General features: G+C 42.3%; 1 protein-coding gene across 1 annotated transcript in view; it reads left to right on the top strand.

Moving 5' to 3' along the window:
* The first annotated feature begins 424 nt into the window (after window positions 1-424).
* Window positions 425-17,999, top strand: part of LOC139348563 (matrix metalloproteinase-17-like) — a 65,515-nt gene continuing 47,940 nt past the window's right edge. The window contains exon 1 of the mRNA XM_070988793.1: window positions 425-952. Coding sequence (XP_070844894.1) covers window positions 818-952 — 135 coding nt within the window. The 5' untranslated portion in view covers window positions 425-817. The remainder of the gene's footprint in view (window positions 953-17,999) is intronic.

Raw genomic sequence — 17,999 nt, 5'->3', positions numbered from 1 at the left:
CAGAAATCAGGCTTTGTGTAACTGACTCACATCTTTAGCATCAGAACCACCAGGACTTGAGAAATGGAGATGATGACGATCAAGGCCACACAGACTTAAGCAGACTTAAAACTTCCATTTTGTTTAAGAGTACAAGATCATTCTACATTCATCATTGTAACTCCTGTTTGTGTGAGGCTACATTTTGGCACGTCACAACCACTTAACACTGTTATTATTTCTCATACATATAACAAGAACAAATTGTGTTTCCTGCCTGAATCTCAACCCTTGAGACCCAAACTACGCAGGGCGCGCGTCATGAATTCGGCAGTGTCCAAGTGGGCTAAAAAGGCGCTGAACCCCCGTCCTCTCCCCTTCCTGCTGTCAGTGGATTCTTCGGGCCGAACGCTCATTCACTGTGGCGGCGCGTGCGTCAAAGCGCGGTCTCTGCCGCTGCTCGGGACAAAACCGCACGCAGCTGCTTTCATTTGCCAGAGCTCGAGACCGCACCATCAGTGGGGGAGCTCGCGCTTCTTGCTGCAGGCATATCACCTCTGACGGACTTTGATTTAGGACGCGAATACACGCATTTCCCCGTCTGATTCTGGCCCCGTAGCTGAGAGTCACAAGTGTCGCCTTGTGGGGAAACAAACTTAGAAATCCTAAGCGTCCTTTCCGCCGCCGGTTTTCATGTGTTTTATGTGTTTGCGCTCAACAGTGAGGTAGACTTTATGCGGACTAATTTTCCAGGAGTGTCAGCGAGTGATTTATCCCGTGGATGCGGCTGTCGGGGTCGGTGTCTGAGCCCTGCAGGATCAGCCTGTCATAGGGCATCATGATTTTTCCGGCGCTTCGCAAGAGGATGAGGAATATTTCTCCGGAGATGCTGCTGCTGGTGCCGATATTGTGCTTTTTGCCTCCGACTGGAGCGGCTCCTTCTGTCTCGACCGAGCAGCTGGACACCGGGGTGGTAAGTTTTCCACCTTTTCTGCACGGGTGTCGGAAGTTTTGCCACTTACTGGATATGGCGGGTGGGAAGTTTTCCCACCGCTGAGCATACAGTGGCGTGTTTCTCTGCCATACCCCTCTCTTACAAAGGGCAGTTTACCCTACTTTTGCATGTCGGAGGCAAATCCTCTCCAGGCTTGATCTGAATGTTAAGATCTCGCAGCAGTCCAGTGCACGGTGGCAGCTTGGCTTTGCAGGCTGGTGGGAAATAGAACCGGAGCCTGTTCTCCAAAGCAGGGATCAGGGTCCCTGTAATGGCTTGCAATAAATAAATAAATAAATGTAAATGTATTTGCCTTAACAGAATATCGACCTCCTCCACAGCACGCTGACATAATATAAATACTGTGCTGGGGCTCACTTCCAGCACAGCGTCAGATCAAACCATGAGATGTTATATTTCCTTTTCTCTGTCATGGATCTGAAACACTGCTCCAATATGTCATCTGATGCCAAGTTTAAACAAGTACTGGGTTTAAATGAGCAGCTGATCCTGCTGAAGCAGTGAAACCAAACAGTTATTGACGGAGATATGGTGTAAGCTGTCAATTTAGCAGTTTTTAGTAGTTTAAGTTAGCATTGAAATGAGGAGCAAATGGATGGCTCAGAATATTCACCTAATTTGCTTTGTGATGAGATGCTTTAATTATGAGAGTTTATAAACAAATTAGAATCACCCTAAACCTTCCACTGAACGGTGTCTGAGCAAATTAAGCCATTAAGTGATGATTTCACCAGCTGGTTAGACCACAGCATACTTCAGCTTTATATTTGGGTTTGGTTTCGCAGGTAAAACAGATCATTAGGAACTCTTGAGACAACATCCTCATCAACTGTTTGCTTTATTGGCTCCAATATCAACATACATTTTTCATATTTTTGCAGTTTTGCTTCACATTTGGTTCCAAGCGTCTTGTCTTCCACATCCAATTTCCATCTCAAAGCGCTGATGGATGTGATACTGCCACTCAGCCAGCCGCTGTCTCCTCAGTACCTCTCCTCAGCTGCATTGTTTTTTTTTTTTTGCTTGTTTTTGGGTACAGACGCTTGAGGATGAACTCTGTTATCAAAGACATTTCTGAGGTATTTCTGTTGCTGGACCACATCCCTGTGGATGTGTGCTGCCAGGAGACAGCCATTCATCTTCTTAGTTTTAGATACTCTTTGCTGCAGACGTGAATTGTCCCTAATCCCCGCAAGTTTGTTGAGGACAGTCACGTGGCGTTGTGTGGGATTTAGGGTTAGAGTGAGACGAATGCACAGAGAGGAGCACTGAGTCATCTTCACATTTCTCCAGGTATTGTTAGGATGTGCAGAGGTACAGGTGTAGAGGACACATCCCTTGGTGAGCAGGTGGGTGCGTGCACAAGATTAAATATCTTAAAAACAGGATTATTGGCCAAATACAAGTTTGATTGGCAAAGGTGCATCACATTAGCTGCTTTTGAACTGCAGATTCAACATGTTGGGTGGTTGGATGCGAGTGATCTGGTGTCTAGTCAGCCAATCCTTAAAGCTGTCTTGATACCGTATTATCCCTTATCAAGCTGTGCTTGAGTGTGTGAGCAAGCACTTGGCCTCTTACTCATCCAGCTGAAACAGAGCAATGTGGGCATCACCGGGATTCTTTTTCTCACCACACATACAGTCTCAATGCAAAGTACGCCAATGTTTTGTTCCTGGTTTGGTTCACCAGACACTGAGAAAACTCTCTGTGTTTATTGCTTGTGAGGTATTCACCTCTGTTCATCAGCTGTGTTTACTGCAGCTCTCCATCATTTCATGCTGTACCACTGGTTTATATGAACTGCTGGGGAGCTGCCGCCCACAGTTTTTATGGACCTACAAACCAAGACAATGAGCTGAAGCGTTAAGCTGGTTGGATGGTTACAAGCATGGCTGCAACCGATTCTTATTGTGTTGATTGGTTGATTTGTTGTCTATAAAATTTCAGAAAATGATGAAAAAATGCCCGTTATAGTTTCCCAGAACCCAAGGTGAGATGTTCAGTGTCTTATTTTTTTCTGACCAACAGTCATAATATTGCATTTACAGTGATACAAAACAGAGAAAACAGCAAATACTCACCGGATACTAACTGATTATCAAAACAGTGTTTGACCTACCGTTGCTTTAGGGGAGTGTGTGCGTTTTGCCGTCATTTACAGTCGCATCAGTTCTCTCCTCTCTTCTGGTCTCCCTTTGTTTCATAGAGGGCAGGGGGAGTTGTTAGCATAACCCCCTACCCACCCCTCTTGTTGTCTATCTGACCCTGCCAAAGCAGTCAACCTGCAGAAGACATTGACTTGTTTTCACCCTCAGAGCAAACAGGATCGTACACCTGAGTGTGATCTCAGGGCAGAAACAGTTCTCAGGTTGTTGGTTTGGTGATAAGGGGTTTAGGAAGACCGAGGGGAGTTGGGCAGACAGATGGACAGATGGGCACCCGTCCACAGACGCACTCCTCCCCTATGGCCGGCTGATTGACTTTTAAATAAGAGTTCTGCATTGATGAAATTGCTCTCAGCTGTTGAGAGCAGGTGGATAATTGGTTGTTGATGGTCTGAGAGGGTTCTCCCGTCTTGTGTGCCCAGTTGTGTTCCTAAGTGCCCCTCATTTGGGACTTGGTCCACAAAAACAACCATCTACCCACAGAACCATGTCCTGATCTCCAGCTCTGCTGCTCCCCAGTCCCATTACACTTCAGAGCCACCGCGCCGCATCACTTGGCTTTTAGTGGAGCTTGAGCGCTGAATTTATCCGTCTCCCTTCGTAACTGCTATACGCTGCGTCCGTAATTAACTGAACCACAAACTTAAGCACAGCTCTGAGCCACCCAGTTTCTAGTTTTGCTGTTATCCAGCCCAGTATATCACTGCAGAGCCCCAGTTTGCAATTTCAGCATTTTAGAGAACTGCTACATAACAGCTATAATGTTATCTGCAGTATGTTTTCTGCTCATCATATCATTTCACTCCTGATGCCTGTTTTTTTCTGTGCCAGCACAGAGCGACTGAGCTCTGCAGGAGGCTATTCACCATTGGAGGCGGCGCTACTTGCTTTAGCAGCTGTCTTAAGATTGAGGTGACTAGATCAGCTGCCGATAAAAGTGCCTTAATTACTATTTAATCTTGTTGAAGCTGACCTTGAGGAATGTCTGTGCAGCATTTAATCTCCTTCAATGGGGAAAATTTCATTCCTGTAATTTTTTATGTGCTCTAAAAGAGTAAAACCAAACGAGTGTGTCTGATGGAGCAGCCACACCCTGCCAGTCTGCTTCTGATTCTCATTTTGCTTTATAATTTCTTCAATGAGAAGACCATCTGGTCTTCTGTCCGCTGAATAGAAAAGGAAAAAAAAAAGCCTGGTAGACGCCGCCCTCCTCCACCTACTTCTACTGCTCTCCCTCCCTGCTAGGCCTCATAATACTCAGTTCTCTTGTAACTAGCCTGCCCGGCACCAGGACCACCACCCCTCATTAGCTTGCCCTTTGCCTATCATGACTGCACATTTCACCAGGATCATATTCTGTCCCCTCAGCCTTTCAGTCTCCTTCCTTCATTTTTTCCCTTCCACTCCAGATTGGAGGCTTTCTTCTAGCTGCACGTCATGGTTCTTCTGATTACACCCAGAGACTCAGGGCACGGGGGGGTGCTCAAAGAGAAAACTGAATGCAGTGACAATCAAGGGAAAGTGGTAAACAACTGGGGTCAACAAAGGAAAATACATACTAAATGAAAAGTGAGAGAATGCATCATCTAAAGAGTGGCACACATAAAGTTGTGTGTGTTGTGTTGAGTGTATCAGCATCCTGATTCAGGAAGAGATCTCACTTTGGATTTTACACCTGTAAGATATTTTTAAGTAGTTGCCCTCAACAGCTGTGGCAACATGGCTGCAGTAAAGCAAAAGCACACAAAATTCCAGTTAACCTGCATTTCTCCTCATTGCAGTGTCATGCTGGATACATTTAGCACCGCTGTCCCACTTCCATCAAGCCGCATGACCTTTCTGTCTGTAGCAGTGTATCATGGGACGTATATCCAGGGCAAGGACGCTTTTTAAAGGGACGCCAAGTGGGAGATGACTGCACAGTGGGAGAGAATATATCATTGTGTGATGATGATGATTGACAGAGAGCACACGAGACAGTTCAGCGTGTAGTATATAGCACATTCTCTGCTTCCCAGGAAGAGGGAGATACTGTGGAAACCAGCCCTTCAGTCCGCTCCTATCCGATCTGTCATCGCGGCTTTGCTCAGTGTAAAAGTTCTCCAGGGAGTCGCACGTTTCTGAGGAGATTGTCAGACTTTATAACATCCTCAGAGGTCATTTCAACAGAGATCTTAAGGGTCCTGACACTTCATTGGCTGGCGCCGTAGCATGGCGATGTGGGACTGATGTGTGGCAGCTGCAACGCTTCAGCTTGATGTGTTAGTCAATGACAACACCTGATAAATTTGGCTGAATTCATGACATAAAGTTGATCATGTAGACAAGGAACCATTTCAGCAGAAGGTGTTGTGGAAGCGTTGGAAATGGACTCAGCAAAGCAGCTCCTCCAGCAGTTTAGTGCGAGATTACTCATTTGCAAATGGACTCTGCCCGCAAAGAGAAGCACTGTGATGAATTTTGCAGTATCTCTACATACAGCCTTGTGCGTCACAGAACATTTTGTCCCCCTCAGAGATGAACACCTGACATTTAGTTGATACAGCTGTTAGCAAATGAGTAACTTTCTCTTACATTCCCACAAGAAGATAAACAATGTCTCTTCAGAGGCACCATTGTTGTATTTTCTAACCTATTCAGATGTTACGCTTTCCTTCCAATGTCTGATTAGAAACAGAATTTCATTGTTATGCGCATCACATGATCCCTTCTGTTACACTGAAGACTGAAGCTTGCTCGAGTAGAGGTCACATTTACTGGCTGTTAAACACCTTCAGACAAGAAACAAAGGGTCACCCTGTGTTTTCAGCTCAAGGACAGACAGTGCTCATAATAAGAAATGCAAAGAAGTGCTCAGAAAAGAGTAGAATTTTATTATTATTATTATTATTTTATTATTCTCTTTGACTAAATTGGTAAATCCCTGTTTGTTACTGTGGTACTTCTGAATGTGACTGAACTGGGGCCAGTTTCGCAAAGACGAACTACAGCTTCGATCTAACTAATGATCAGACTTCATATAGACATCTAAAGACATCCATTGCATATTCTGGGAAAATCAAATCTTTTTTCCAAACTGAAAAACATGGCTGGCTGCGCAGCCACATCAAACAGCTCAGCTTCATTCATGTTCGTGTTTTGCCTTCTGGTAGAATTGAACAACTACAGCGACATTTCAGTCAGAAAATTCATTGAAACAATTCACATAATCTACAGAATCTGAGGCTTTTTAATGTGGCGGCGCTCTGTACTTCAGCTAACTCGTCTGCCAGGCTCAGGATAGTTTCCTTGGGCAAATTAAACATGGATCGTAGCTCTGAGTTAGCCGGGGTGGATAACTTCTTCTCTTTGAAATTAGTCTTTTTTTCCCTTTCAGTCCAGGCCAAAAACTGCATTTTTGTACTGCTTCCATATATCAGCCTCTCAAAGTCTATCATTAGCTTCAAACGGTGAAAACTTTATATGATAGCTTTCTAGAAATCAGTAATCCAACTACTCAGTGACATCTACAAGCTGCATAACATTAGATAAAATAGATGAAAATTAATCAAATTAAACAGCAAACATTCAAACAAAAGTACCTTTTACTCAAATCATGTCACCTTTCTGACCTCATTGGGGTCAAGGGTCAGCTACTGGAAAGTAACAGAGGCAGTTATTCACTGAGTTCTTTACAGCCTCTTCTACCTTTAAGTAGAAGGGCACACAGTCTAACTTTGATGCTGCGTGGGGATTGGATTGCCATAATAACACATAAGGAGAAGTTACAAGCAATCATGATAGCTCATTTTGCCCACAAGGAGCAGCGCTTGTGATATGTTGACAGTGAGATGGACCAGTCGGTTCGTGTGCAGGCGCCACTCTGTGAAACCAGAGCCTGGCGCTGTGGAGATATTTGTGCATGCATTGGATGTGCATTTCAGAATAATATGCAATGACGCTAATTCATTCTCTCTCTGCTGTGTTGCTTTATGTAACAGCACAATGATTGAGCTGATCTGTGGAACAATGCTGCTGTGACTCAAGAACTGTAGGCTGCGTCTTAATCACTTAATATGCTTTTCATGTCAAAAGAGACGTGTGGATATCTAAAACTTCCATTTGTAGTCACAACGTGGTACAGTTCTACCCGGGCTATGTTTGTTTGATTTTACAGTAGTGATGGCTTTAATACTGTGGTCAAGTGAGTGCAGTTACCCACAACAGAGCTGCACGCGATCTGCTCATTTTCCATTGGCTTGAGCTGACTCCATTACTTGAGCAGACCCACTCCAGGGCTCCCCATATAGAAAACCTCAAATCAGCTCCATGTGGACAGTTCTATTTTAACCCCAGAGGCCCCGCCTCTCTGTCTTGTCCTCGACCAGATCAAGGTTTTGGTTGCCATTGCTATTCAAAGGACCAACCAGGTCTTGTAATTACGGTGGTTTCTGGTGTTGCGCTGGCTCGCACACTGAAGCCTAAAATAATCCATAGCTCTGCCAGCTGAACTGCCAATAGACAGCTTTAATAGCACGATCAAGAAAACCCAAAAGCAACAACAAAGCTACTCTGAAATTGCTTGCAGGAATTGGCAGAATCGTAATGAATGTGGTTTTGTTTATGTCTGTGTGCATGTCAGTTTCTTCTCGTGAGTTGCTGTAAAGTGTGCGCATGCATGATTGTGTGTGTGTGCGTCACTGCCACGCTGGTGACCTCATCGCTTGTCTCTCATTAGCATTTGTCACAGTGGAGCGGATGGTGGGAAAAAAAGGAAAGGGGAATGGACGGCGATTGTTTATCATCTGTGGACTTCCATCCCGCTCCTGTTCCCTTCTCTCTGAAGGTCCGAGTGAGATGAAGAGAATTAGACAGGAGGGGGAGGAAGACCAAGAGAGATTGAGTGGGTGGTAGAGATAAACTACGTCTCCATCCAACTATCACTAGCAATTAGGCCCACTTTCTTTTAGTCCAGTGTTGATACTCAACTTCCTATCAAGTGAATGTAATGAGCCACTAACAGTCGGCTAAATTTCGAGAGGTGCTCATGATTATGAGAATTGCAGTCTGTGATGGTGTGAATTGCAGTCTGCGCTAGGCTTATTCTTGCAGTCGGGTTGGAGTTGAGAACAGGGCCGTGCTCTTCTTGGGTTTTGGTTCCGAAATAGAGTCACACATACAGAGATGAACATGCTTGTATGCGTGTGAATTTTTGCTCGTGCACTAGGGAGACATTGCTTCTTTGTAAGGATCACTATAGTAACACCTGGCAGGTATTTCATGGCTTTCATCAGAGTACATGGACAATGCAATACGTGCTTTTTCTGCGTGTGTTCCCCATATACATACATTTTTATAATAATATAATACCATGTTATGATGTATGCTGTTTCTGTAAAGTGGGTTTGATTGATGTTTGCCATATTCTTAAAGGTCACAGAGATTAAAACTGATCTACATGCAGTATTGATTACCCGATTGATTGAAGGTTTGTCAGGAAAACAGTTATTTAATGGTAAATTACCTTTCGTCGTGATGTATTTTGAGATTGCTCAAAGATTATGCGATAAAATAGGAGGAAAAAAAATCCTCTTCAAACCTCTAAACTGTGACTGGAGTGAACATAATCCTTCTTAGACAATAATGATGGGCACATTTGTGTACATAAAAATAGTTTTAAAGTTTAAAAATTTTTGCTCAGGTTCTGCAGAACATTAATTTTGAAATGCATGCAAGTGACATTTACAGTCTGAAGTGTCCCCAGAGACGCCCTGTGAAATGCACACACAGTTGAACACACAGAGACTGTAAAGGAACAAATTGAAGATGGAGGCTGTGATAGTTAAAATGTGTCAGGTGTGGGTATGTTTGCATGTTTGTGTGCTTTACATCCTTCTCCCTTATCCTCACTATCAGGGGACACTGGGTGAGCTTTATTCAATCCTTGTGTTTGTGGGCTTTGGCTTGGTGCCATGCCACATTACCGCCCACAGAGAGAGGAACTTCAAAGAAGGTTTGGGGGCTTTTTCCCTCAGTGGAGCCACTGAAACTTATGCTTCTTAAATTAAGATCCAGTTACAGGGAATGTTCTAATTGGCTCCATCAGTCTGTTTATCTTTAATCTGTGGCTGACATTTTTTAAGTCCTCTTCCTCCTTCGCATCCATCTCTATGCTTTTATCATCCCTCGCTCCTTCGTTCAGTCACAGAAATCCTGATCCTTTCATCCATGCTCTTATTTGGAGATGATTTATGACATGATGTTGGATGACTGATTGCGACTTTAATGGATGAATGTTTGTGCACATACAGTATGCACAAGGTTTTATGAGTGTCTTTCTTTTGTACATAAAAAAAACCCAAAAAACGGTAAAATGCAGAATTCAGAAAATTTTAATTGGAAAATCTGGATTTTGGGGAAAAAAATGGAAAAAAGTGTGAATATATTTCATAGAGCCTTACTTAAGTCTTACTTACTTAAGTTGAATTTTGCTCTGCAATGATGCACGTGTTAAATTACTGTGCACCGCAAAGCCGTCAACAATAATTTAAGGCTGCCAAATTTCTAAATGACATGTACGCATGCCTTAAAAATGCAGAGCTGATAGGACTTGAATTTGCTTCATGTGGTGCATCTTGTTGACGATGCACCACATGAAGCATATTTTTCCCACGGTAAACAAAATCCTCTGACTCGCCAGAGATCAGCAGTCTCAGCAAAGGGGTTCCTGCGGTCTCCAAAACAAACAAAAACATTTTTCAAATCATTGTTTGCGTCACTCCAAACAACGTGTGGGTGTTCCTTTAATGATTTCGATTTTTTGATTTTTTTGACTTGGTATATTAGCAGTATTTGCATTTTTGCTTGTTCAATTCTGTGTTTCGTGCATGAAATTCTGCTTTGGAGGAGGACCTGTCAGGTTTGCTCTGGAAATGTGAGCAGGCACATTTTACACATAAAAGCGCGCTTCCATATGTTTGATAAATGAGGCTCTACCTTATTCCAGTACATGGAAATGTGTTCCACGATGTCCTGCTTTAACCTGATTACTCTCAGTAACCTTGTTTCTTGCCCGCGTGGAGCCACAGTGTCGCCTTTTATCTTTCCACTTAACTCCTGTCATTCGCATTCTCCGACTTCTCTCTTCTCTTCTTTTTCTGTCTGTTTTCCACTTTCTGCATTACTTTCCCCCTGAGCATTATCTGTTTCTTCATGCTCTTCCCTCTCTATGTTTCCTACTCTCTCCCTCTGTGTCATTTCCTCTTTGTATTCTCTTAACATCTCTGCCTCTCCGCCTCCCTCCTTGCTGCCTCCAGGAACAGACAGGAGTTGAGCTTCGGCTTTCTGTACAACCAGCTGTTCCTAAACCACGGATTAGCTGATTCACTTACAGTCACATCTTAATCCCCGTTGTCACACTCACACACACACAAACATGCAAATTAGGACAGATTTTCCTCCCAAGTATCTGGGAAGTGACACTCACACCTCAAACTGAATGGAAACTGCATGTCAGAATAAGCACATCCATCAGAATCCTTCCAACAAGTTAGACTTGTGTGCCATTTTATGCACATTGTATCTGCAGAAAAGCAAAAATGCTTCCTGAAGACAAGTGATTGAGTGTTTCAGCTGGATGGCACATGTGCCATCTGCTTGCTCGACTGTAACTGATGACTTTTATTGTGTGCCATTCCTCTTCGCTGTTGTCTGTGTTTCCTGTTCACTGTTCCTGTTCATTCTACAATGTGCAATAGTTAAATTATACCACATCCTAACTGAAAGTAAAGTCTCCTCGTGAAATACAAGAGTGGAACAAAGCCAAACTCTTCACATTTACATGCCTTCTTGTGTCCTTGTCGGCCAAAACAGCAGTTCATTTCCTGTTTGGGTTTGAACTGTAAAAGCTTTTTAAGATGACGAAATCTCTTGTAATATATGAAGAGGTAATAATGTATATGCAGGCATTCAATTCAAAGGCTTGTTGAACTATTTTGTAGCGGACCCCTGCTAAAAATGAAAAAAAAAATGGTAAAAGTGGCGGTGAAAGTGGTAAAGGAAGTATTCAGATCATTTAAATAAAAGTACTTATACCACATTCAGAGGATACTCCACTACAAGTCCTGTATTTAAGTTAGTAAAAGTATGTCAGTGTAATGAGCAAAAAGTATCAAAGTAAAAGTACTCATTATGCAGTAAAATGGTCTCTGTCAGCGTTTCATTACTATATATTACAGTAGTTTTTGGATCAGTATCACTGCAGCGTAAATGTGTATGCTACTTTTTATGTTCAAGGTTGAGCTAATTTGAACTACTTTGGGTAGGTTAATCGACAGCAATGCATCATACTCTGTAAGTTTCCATATATTTGTAGTGTCGCTGTCCTGTGAGAACCATGCATCTCCAAACAGTCAACTTGTCAGGAGTTCAGAAAAATCCTTCAGTATATTACAACCCACCAAACTGGGAGATACATGGTTTTTATCTGAAATGTACCGAGTAATAAAGCTGTCAGGCAAATGTAGTGGGGTAAAAAGTACAATATTTGCTTCTTAGACATAGTGGAGTAGAAGTATAAAGTTGCCTGAAATGGAAACTCTCAAATATGTACTTGAAGACATTACTTGAGTAAATGTACTTAGTTACACTCCTTCTTTGGTGTCCCTTCATAAAGAGATGTAAGAGCTTATGTACTGCATTCCGTCTGACGCCTACTTGTTACAGAAGCTTTGTCACAAATCTGTTCAGCATATTTCGACTGGAAATAGTCTACAATATATGCACAAATAGTGCTAATTATATCAACTGGGCCAGATAATTTGAGGTATAAAAAGAAAACGATTGTGTGAATGTAAATCCATTCAGTCACATAAGGCTCATTGTTCTCGATTTTTTTTTTCTTATTTTCACAGAATAATATCCAGATTTTTAAATGAGGTGAGTGCTTGAAACAGGATTCAGCCAGATTTCATGCTCCCACGCATCTGAAAGTTGTTTCCAGATGCAACAAGAAAGTGATCACTTACTATCAATTTTCACTGCTCAGTACAGTTAAAGACGACAACGCAAAACACGCTCCTGGCAATCCAAAGTGAAACGTGAAATGTGGAGAAAACAAAAAAGAGTTATGAACTCTACACAATCCACATAATGTCCTAAAATGCAGTTTTGCCTGATAGGCAGTGTACAAAATCAATAATGGAAGCACAAAGGCGAGTCTGCTGCTACCCAAACTGTCAAGTTCTAGAGGCTGTAGTACAATCAACTTTTACTGTAAACAATGAAAACAGGCAGGAATGCTTCAAACAACGGTTGTGTTGAATGTTAACTTCATTGAACTCATACTAGATTTTTTTTAAAAAAGTGAAATTAGGAATAGAGTTGAGGGATTTACATTAGTAAGACACATCAATGTCAGATTTCTGCCTTTTACTAGGTAACAATTGTGAAATAACTGGTCAGGAATGCATCCATGGAGATTTTAGACTCTTTCTTTTTAGGGTTGTTTTTCCGTGAGAAGATAATTGTGTTTTTCTTCCGATCCCTGTGTGTTAGATAGCTGATCATGGGGTGCTCACTGTGGTGTAGTGATGAGGCTCAGGGGCTTAAATGCATGTTTCTACTGTTGTGGAAATCGAAGGTTGTCGATAACGGTGTGAGTTGGGATTTTTTCTCTCTAAGCTGTATTTATTGTGAGTCGGCACCAAATAGTCTCGTTGAGCATGCTGGCTTGCTCTCTTTTTAAGGGGAGGTCATGGTCACCAAAACAGTACTCACAGGGCCGGTGAATGATCTGCTCACAACACTGGTCGTGCTGGTTGACCTGACGGCAGCTTGGTTCTCTGAAAAGCTACTTGCAGTGCTTCTGTGGTTTACTGCAAGGTTTTGCAGCTTCAGTTCGCTCTCTCAATAAAACGATCCACAACTTCACCATTCATTTTGTTACACTAATGAATTTAATTCTTTATACTCATTAAAACAAATGACTAATCCAAATGAATACATACCTATCTTAATTCAAACAGTGGATGGCCCAAAATCATTTGCCAAGTCTAATAAAGTAATTCCGGACCACTTTTAGATTACATTTGCTTTTGTTAATTGGCCAGATATGAAATTATGGTTGCTAATGTTGTTTTAAAACTGAGCTCCACTTGGAGGATTTCACACAATTAGAAAGTTCAAGCTGTAAATCCGGACTGCACACATGCATGAAAAAGGAGGAGAGCGAGAGAGGTCATGTTCAGTTTAAAGCGATGAGATGAAAGGTGAGGGAAATGCATCAGCGTAGACGAATGATTTCTTGGCTTGGATTAATCCTCACTCTTTTAGCGCCTGGCAATCCAGCCTCAATTTTCCGTTCGATTAAATGTGTCATTCAGGCTACATGTCACCCCCAATTTCCCTCTCTTTTATCCCTCTATGTTCTCCCTCTTTGATCTTATCTGTTTGCGCAAATGAGACTAAATCCTTCATTTCTTCTGTGAATTGTGTTTACGCTCAGGTTACGCCATTGGAGTGGTTTCAGGAGTTTCTCAGTCAAATACACTTAAGATTTCACTCCTTGGATCCCACATCATCCCAGTGTAATACTTTGAATAAACCATCTTTCTCTGAATAAGCTGGTGATACAAATTGGGAAGCTGCTACAACTGCTTTGAATAATGATAGCATCTTTCCCCACGCCCATGGATGTTCTGATGAGATGCGGTTGAGCGAAATCTCCTCAGTGAAGAGCAACATAAGACAGAGAGGAATGCTTGATGTGAGGCATTTACATCTGTGTGATAGTTGTTTGTTGGCTTATATGTCGCTGAGTCGAGGCTTTGCTCTCTGCGTACTCAAAGCTGTTTATTAGGCAGAAAATCATTTTGCGGCCTTTGCATTTGACTTGTATCAGCATTCTGAGCTCTTACCAGTCACATCATGATACTAACAACCTTACATCTTCTCACCAGTTCTACACAAAAGCAGAAACTTTGTTCCATATTTTGCCCGAATATGAGACGACCTTGGCCATGAGATGACCCCCGTTTTCCAACACTCCAACGTAGTCTCATACCTAAACAACTGCATAGTCCCATTGCTTCTTCAGTTCTGACTGGTGGAGAGTCCCAAGCATTTATCCTCTTGCAGCGCATTCACATCTGGGTAGTCGTTGAAGTCACATGTGAGTCGTTGACCCACCTGGCCATGATGTGAGATGTTAGGGTCACATGAGTTGTGGTGTGAATGGATGTTAAGCTGCCTGAGTAGGGATCTCAGGACTGCAAGGTGTGAATGACCGTGAAAGAGGATAAATGCCTGGGACTCCCAACCAGTCAATTAGAGCTGAAGAAGCCTTTTGGATAAGAGGTGAAATGTCTTCAAGAACCTCGAGAAAGTCGTGTTTTCTTTGTAAAGCACTTAGAAGTAACATGACCTGGATGAATGAGAATCCTCACAGACAACCAACGTTGCCTTTTGGTTTCACAATGCACACAAACAGCGGTCTCCTGGGTGAAAGCCATGTGGTTGTTTGGCCCATCTAACCACACCACCTTCCTCCATATGCAGATTTTCTTGCTCTTCACGCTACATGGCCTGACTTCCTCCTTTGCTCCTGTCATAGCTAGGTCACTGCCTAACACTGAACATAAATATAGGTCATAATAATTTGCTTGCACAGTTGTTTTTGGTGAGGACGAGCTGATTTGCTCTTGTAAAATAAAATGCTGACGCTTCCACTGCAACATAATTTAAATCCCACATTAGCGTAGCTTGTCCAAGAAAGTTTTCAACTACAACTGTTTCTTTTTTTCCTATCAGTCACATACTGGCATACTTACTCTCTTTTCTCTGGCTGTTAGCATTTTTCACCTCCTCATCATGATATTTCATGACTGCAGTAGTTCTTGGCTGTTTGACTCATGGTTTGGGTACCAGTCCACTCCAGCAGGAAGGATACTGGGAAATGCATTTCACTCAGAAATGTGCTTCCTCTGTGCAACCTGTCAGATGCTCCTGTTAAACTGTGGTTCCTAAACACGTTTGGGGCTGACTAACTCTAGAAGACACACAATAAAACAGGAATAACTTGCAAACCTAGTAACATTAAGACTTGAACAACCCATAATGCAACCCATAATGCAATTCAGGACATTAAGGTTCATTCAACTGATTGTTTTGCAGTTGTTCAACAAGCTCATAAGCTATAAACAGATTTTAGGTGTTCGGCAACTCTACTGTTGCCCATCTGTTCAGGCACTCAGGTGAAATATATGTGAAAAGGTAACATCTTTGTGTTATAATGGTCAAAATCAAAATTTTGATGATCCCTGAAGACTAAGGTTACAACCTGCTGGTGCTCGTCCATACATTTTTCTTTTCTTTTCTTATAGTGCTTGTATGGAGCTCATGAAATGTCACACTTTCTGCCTACAACAGCTCCCTGTCTTTCTTCTCAAAGTAAAAACAAAAGTCTTCACACTTTGTTGTCAGCAGAAATCACCCGAGAGGCAAGCGAAAGCTTCATCTTTAATTGGCATTAATTAATGGACTCATATGATGGTATCTAAAAACTTTTAATGGAACACTCACCTTTCAAGTAACTTCACTCCTCAGAAGTTTTTCTTCCATTCTAATGCGGCTTCATAACCTTTTAAAAGTCCAGCAGGTCGGTCTCAGGTCTGACCTCATCCTCGAGGTAGTAAGGAGCAATATAAACACTATAATGGACTGCGCTACTTCATGACCCATTGAGAGTCAGTGAGGTCGTAAGGTTAAATGTCTCCCAGCGACTCATTTCCTGTCAGTGAGGCTGAAGATGAAGGGACTCCACAGCTGTTCATCAGGGCTAAACAGGGAGGTATTGTGGGACATTGGAGGCCATGTGCACGGGGGCAAAGCTGATTCTGCTGTTGAGTGATGTTGCTGTGGTGATACCATAGTCAAGTCATTGTGTGTGTGTGTGTGTGTGTGTGTGTGTGTGTGTGTGTGTGGGGGGGGGGGGGTCCAAAAAAAGGATGTGATATCACAAGTCAGACAAAGGTAATGAGCAAAGCGTCAGAGCATTTCTGCATTTTGTACAGTACACTGAGTAATGAATCCTCCATTTTTAAACACAGAATGCACGTGTTTCTATTTGCAGGTCAGAATAAAACAACAGTGAACTCTGACCTGCAGGTCTGCCAGAGCCAACCGGAGCTCACACTGAAACAGGAAACTCATTCATCAACTCAACAGTTGCATGGGTTTCAGTTACAGTGAATGAGAGACGAGTGAATATTTGCAGAGGCTGATGCAAGTGCGGAAATGCTTGAAGAGGAGTTACATTAAATATCGTAGGAAGATAAAGTGCCGCAAATCTTTACCTTTTTATTGTTGCTGTACATGAACAATAATAGAGCTTACCTTTAAAATATTCTTGGCTTCATGATTTTACTCTTAGTTTCCTCAAAACTCAAAATTCACAGACTTTAGACAAAGACAACCTAAATTAGCTTTTCATGCTAAAGTGTCTTTCCTGTCTAACTCATGAACATGAAATCTGCTGAACGAGCGATCAACCACACATTCACCTGAGGAAAAGTGCACTACTAGCCCCAGTTTGCTGGCTAGCTTGCTAATTAGCTACTCAGATGGAGCACATTAAATAGCATGTAAACATATTTGCAAATATCACTTTGATCGTGTTAGATGCTGGTGTCAACCTTTGACTACAAAAATGGATAGCTAAATGTGATATCAGTTGGACTTTAAGTCTTTGTTCTGCTGTCTCCCGCTCTGTGGTCACCTGTACTGCGTGCAGGCGATGACAGTGTTGCATCGGGGCGCCCCAGTAGTTCACCTGGTCAAGTGTATGCCATGTATTAAGGCTAAGTCCTTACCGCATTAACACAAGAGGAAAAAAGCAAAATTCATTAAATCACTTAAACACTTTGCTTTTCTTTCTCAGTCACTCACCCACACACCGCCTCTCTGCCTCAGCCCTCTCGTTTTCCACCGCTGCACTGATCACTGATGCATCGTCAATTCAGCAACGCTTCAAATCTGTGCCCACATTAATCAATGTCTCACACACACGACGCTTGGCCTTCTACATCAAATCTATTTTTCCTTTGGCTTGGAGAATCTGTTTTGTTGCTGAAAGTCAGTCAGCCTTTCTGTCACTCTGTTTGCTATGTCCACAGCGACACATTGCTATTGAGAAACAGACTATTTAATGAGGGAAAGTTGGGTAACTTTCTATCTCAGTGCTACCTCCCATCTCGCACAAGTTCTATAAATATATCATACCATGATAAACTATAAATACCATAAACCCCTATGAGTTGAAGAAAGATGTAGGCCTGCTTCATCTCACTAGGGGTTTTTGTAGGCCCTATACTCTTTCTGTCTGTCTTCCTTTCACTCTGAATATTTATAAGGAATTTGTAGCTTCTTGTGTACTTGAGATCTTACTGTATTAAAGGATTACAGGGACCAGGATTCAGGATTATGGAGATAAATTATCCCTCACATGCAGATACTGCACAGCATATTTGGAGTAAGTCAAACCCTATAAGACCCACTCCACGCCTCAATTATGTGTGTATGTGTGTGAATGTGAAAGGCAGATTGAGTGTGCAGCGCGTATTAACTCATGTCTTCTGTGAGTTATTGTTTTAATGTGGGTATAAATAAAAGATCTGAATATGTGTTCATGTATGCATGTACTATTTGGTCTGTGCTCAACTGTGTGTTTGCATACTTGTATTAATGATCTGAATCTTGTAGAAGGTGCTGTACTCTGGTGTAGTATAAATATGATATTTTCAACATTGGTTATGTGCATATATGTGTGCGAGCTTGAGTTGGGAGAGTTGTGTCTTACAGTA

This window comes from Chaetodon trifascialis, chromosome 20 (assembly GCF_039877785.1).
Source record: "Chaetodon trifascialis isolate fChaTrf1 chromosome 20, fChaTrf1.hap1, whole genome shotgun sequence".
Classification (NCBI taxonomy): Eukaryota; Metazoa; Chordata; class Actinopteri; order Chaetodontiformes; family Chaetodontidae; genus Chaetodon; species Chaetodon trifascialis.
This window is presented reverse-complemented; position numbering and strand designations above follow the sequence as displayed.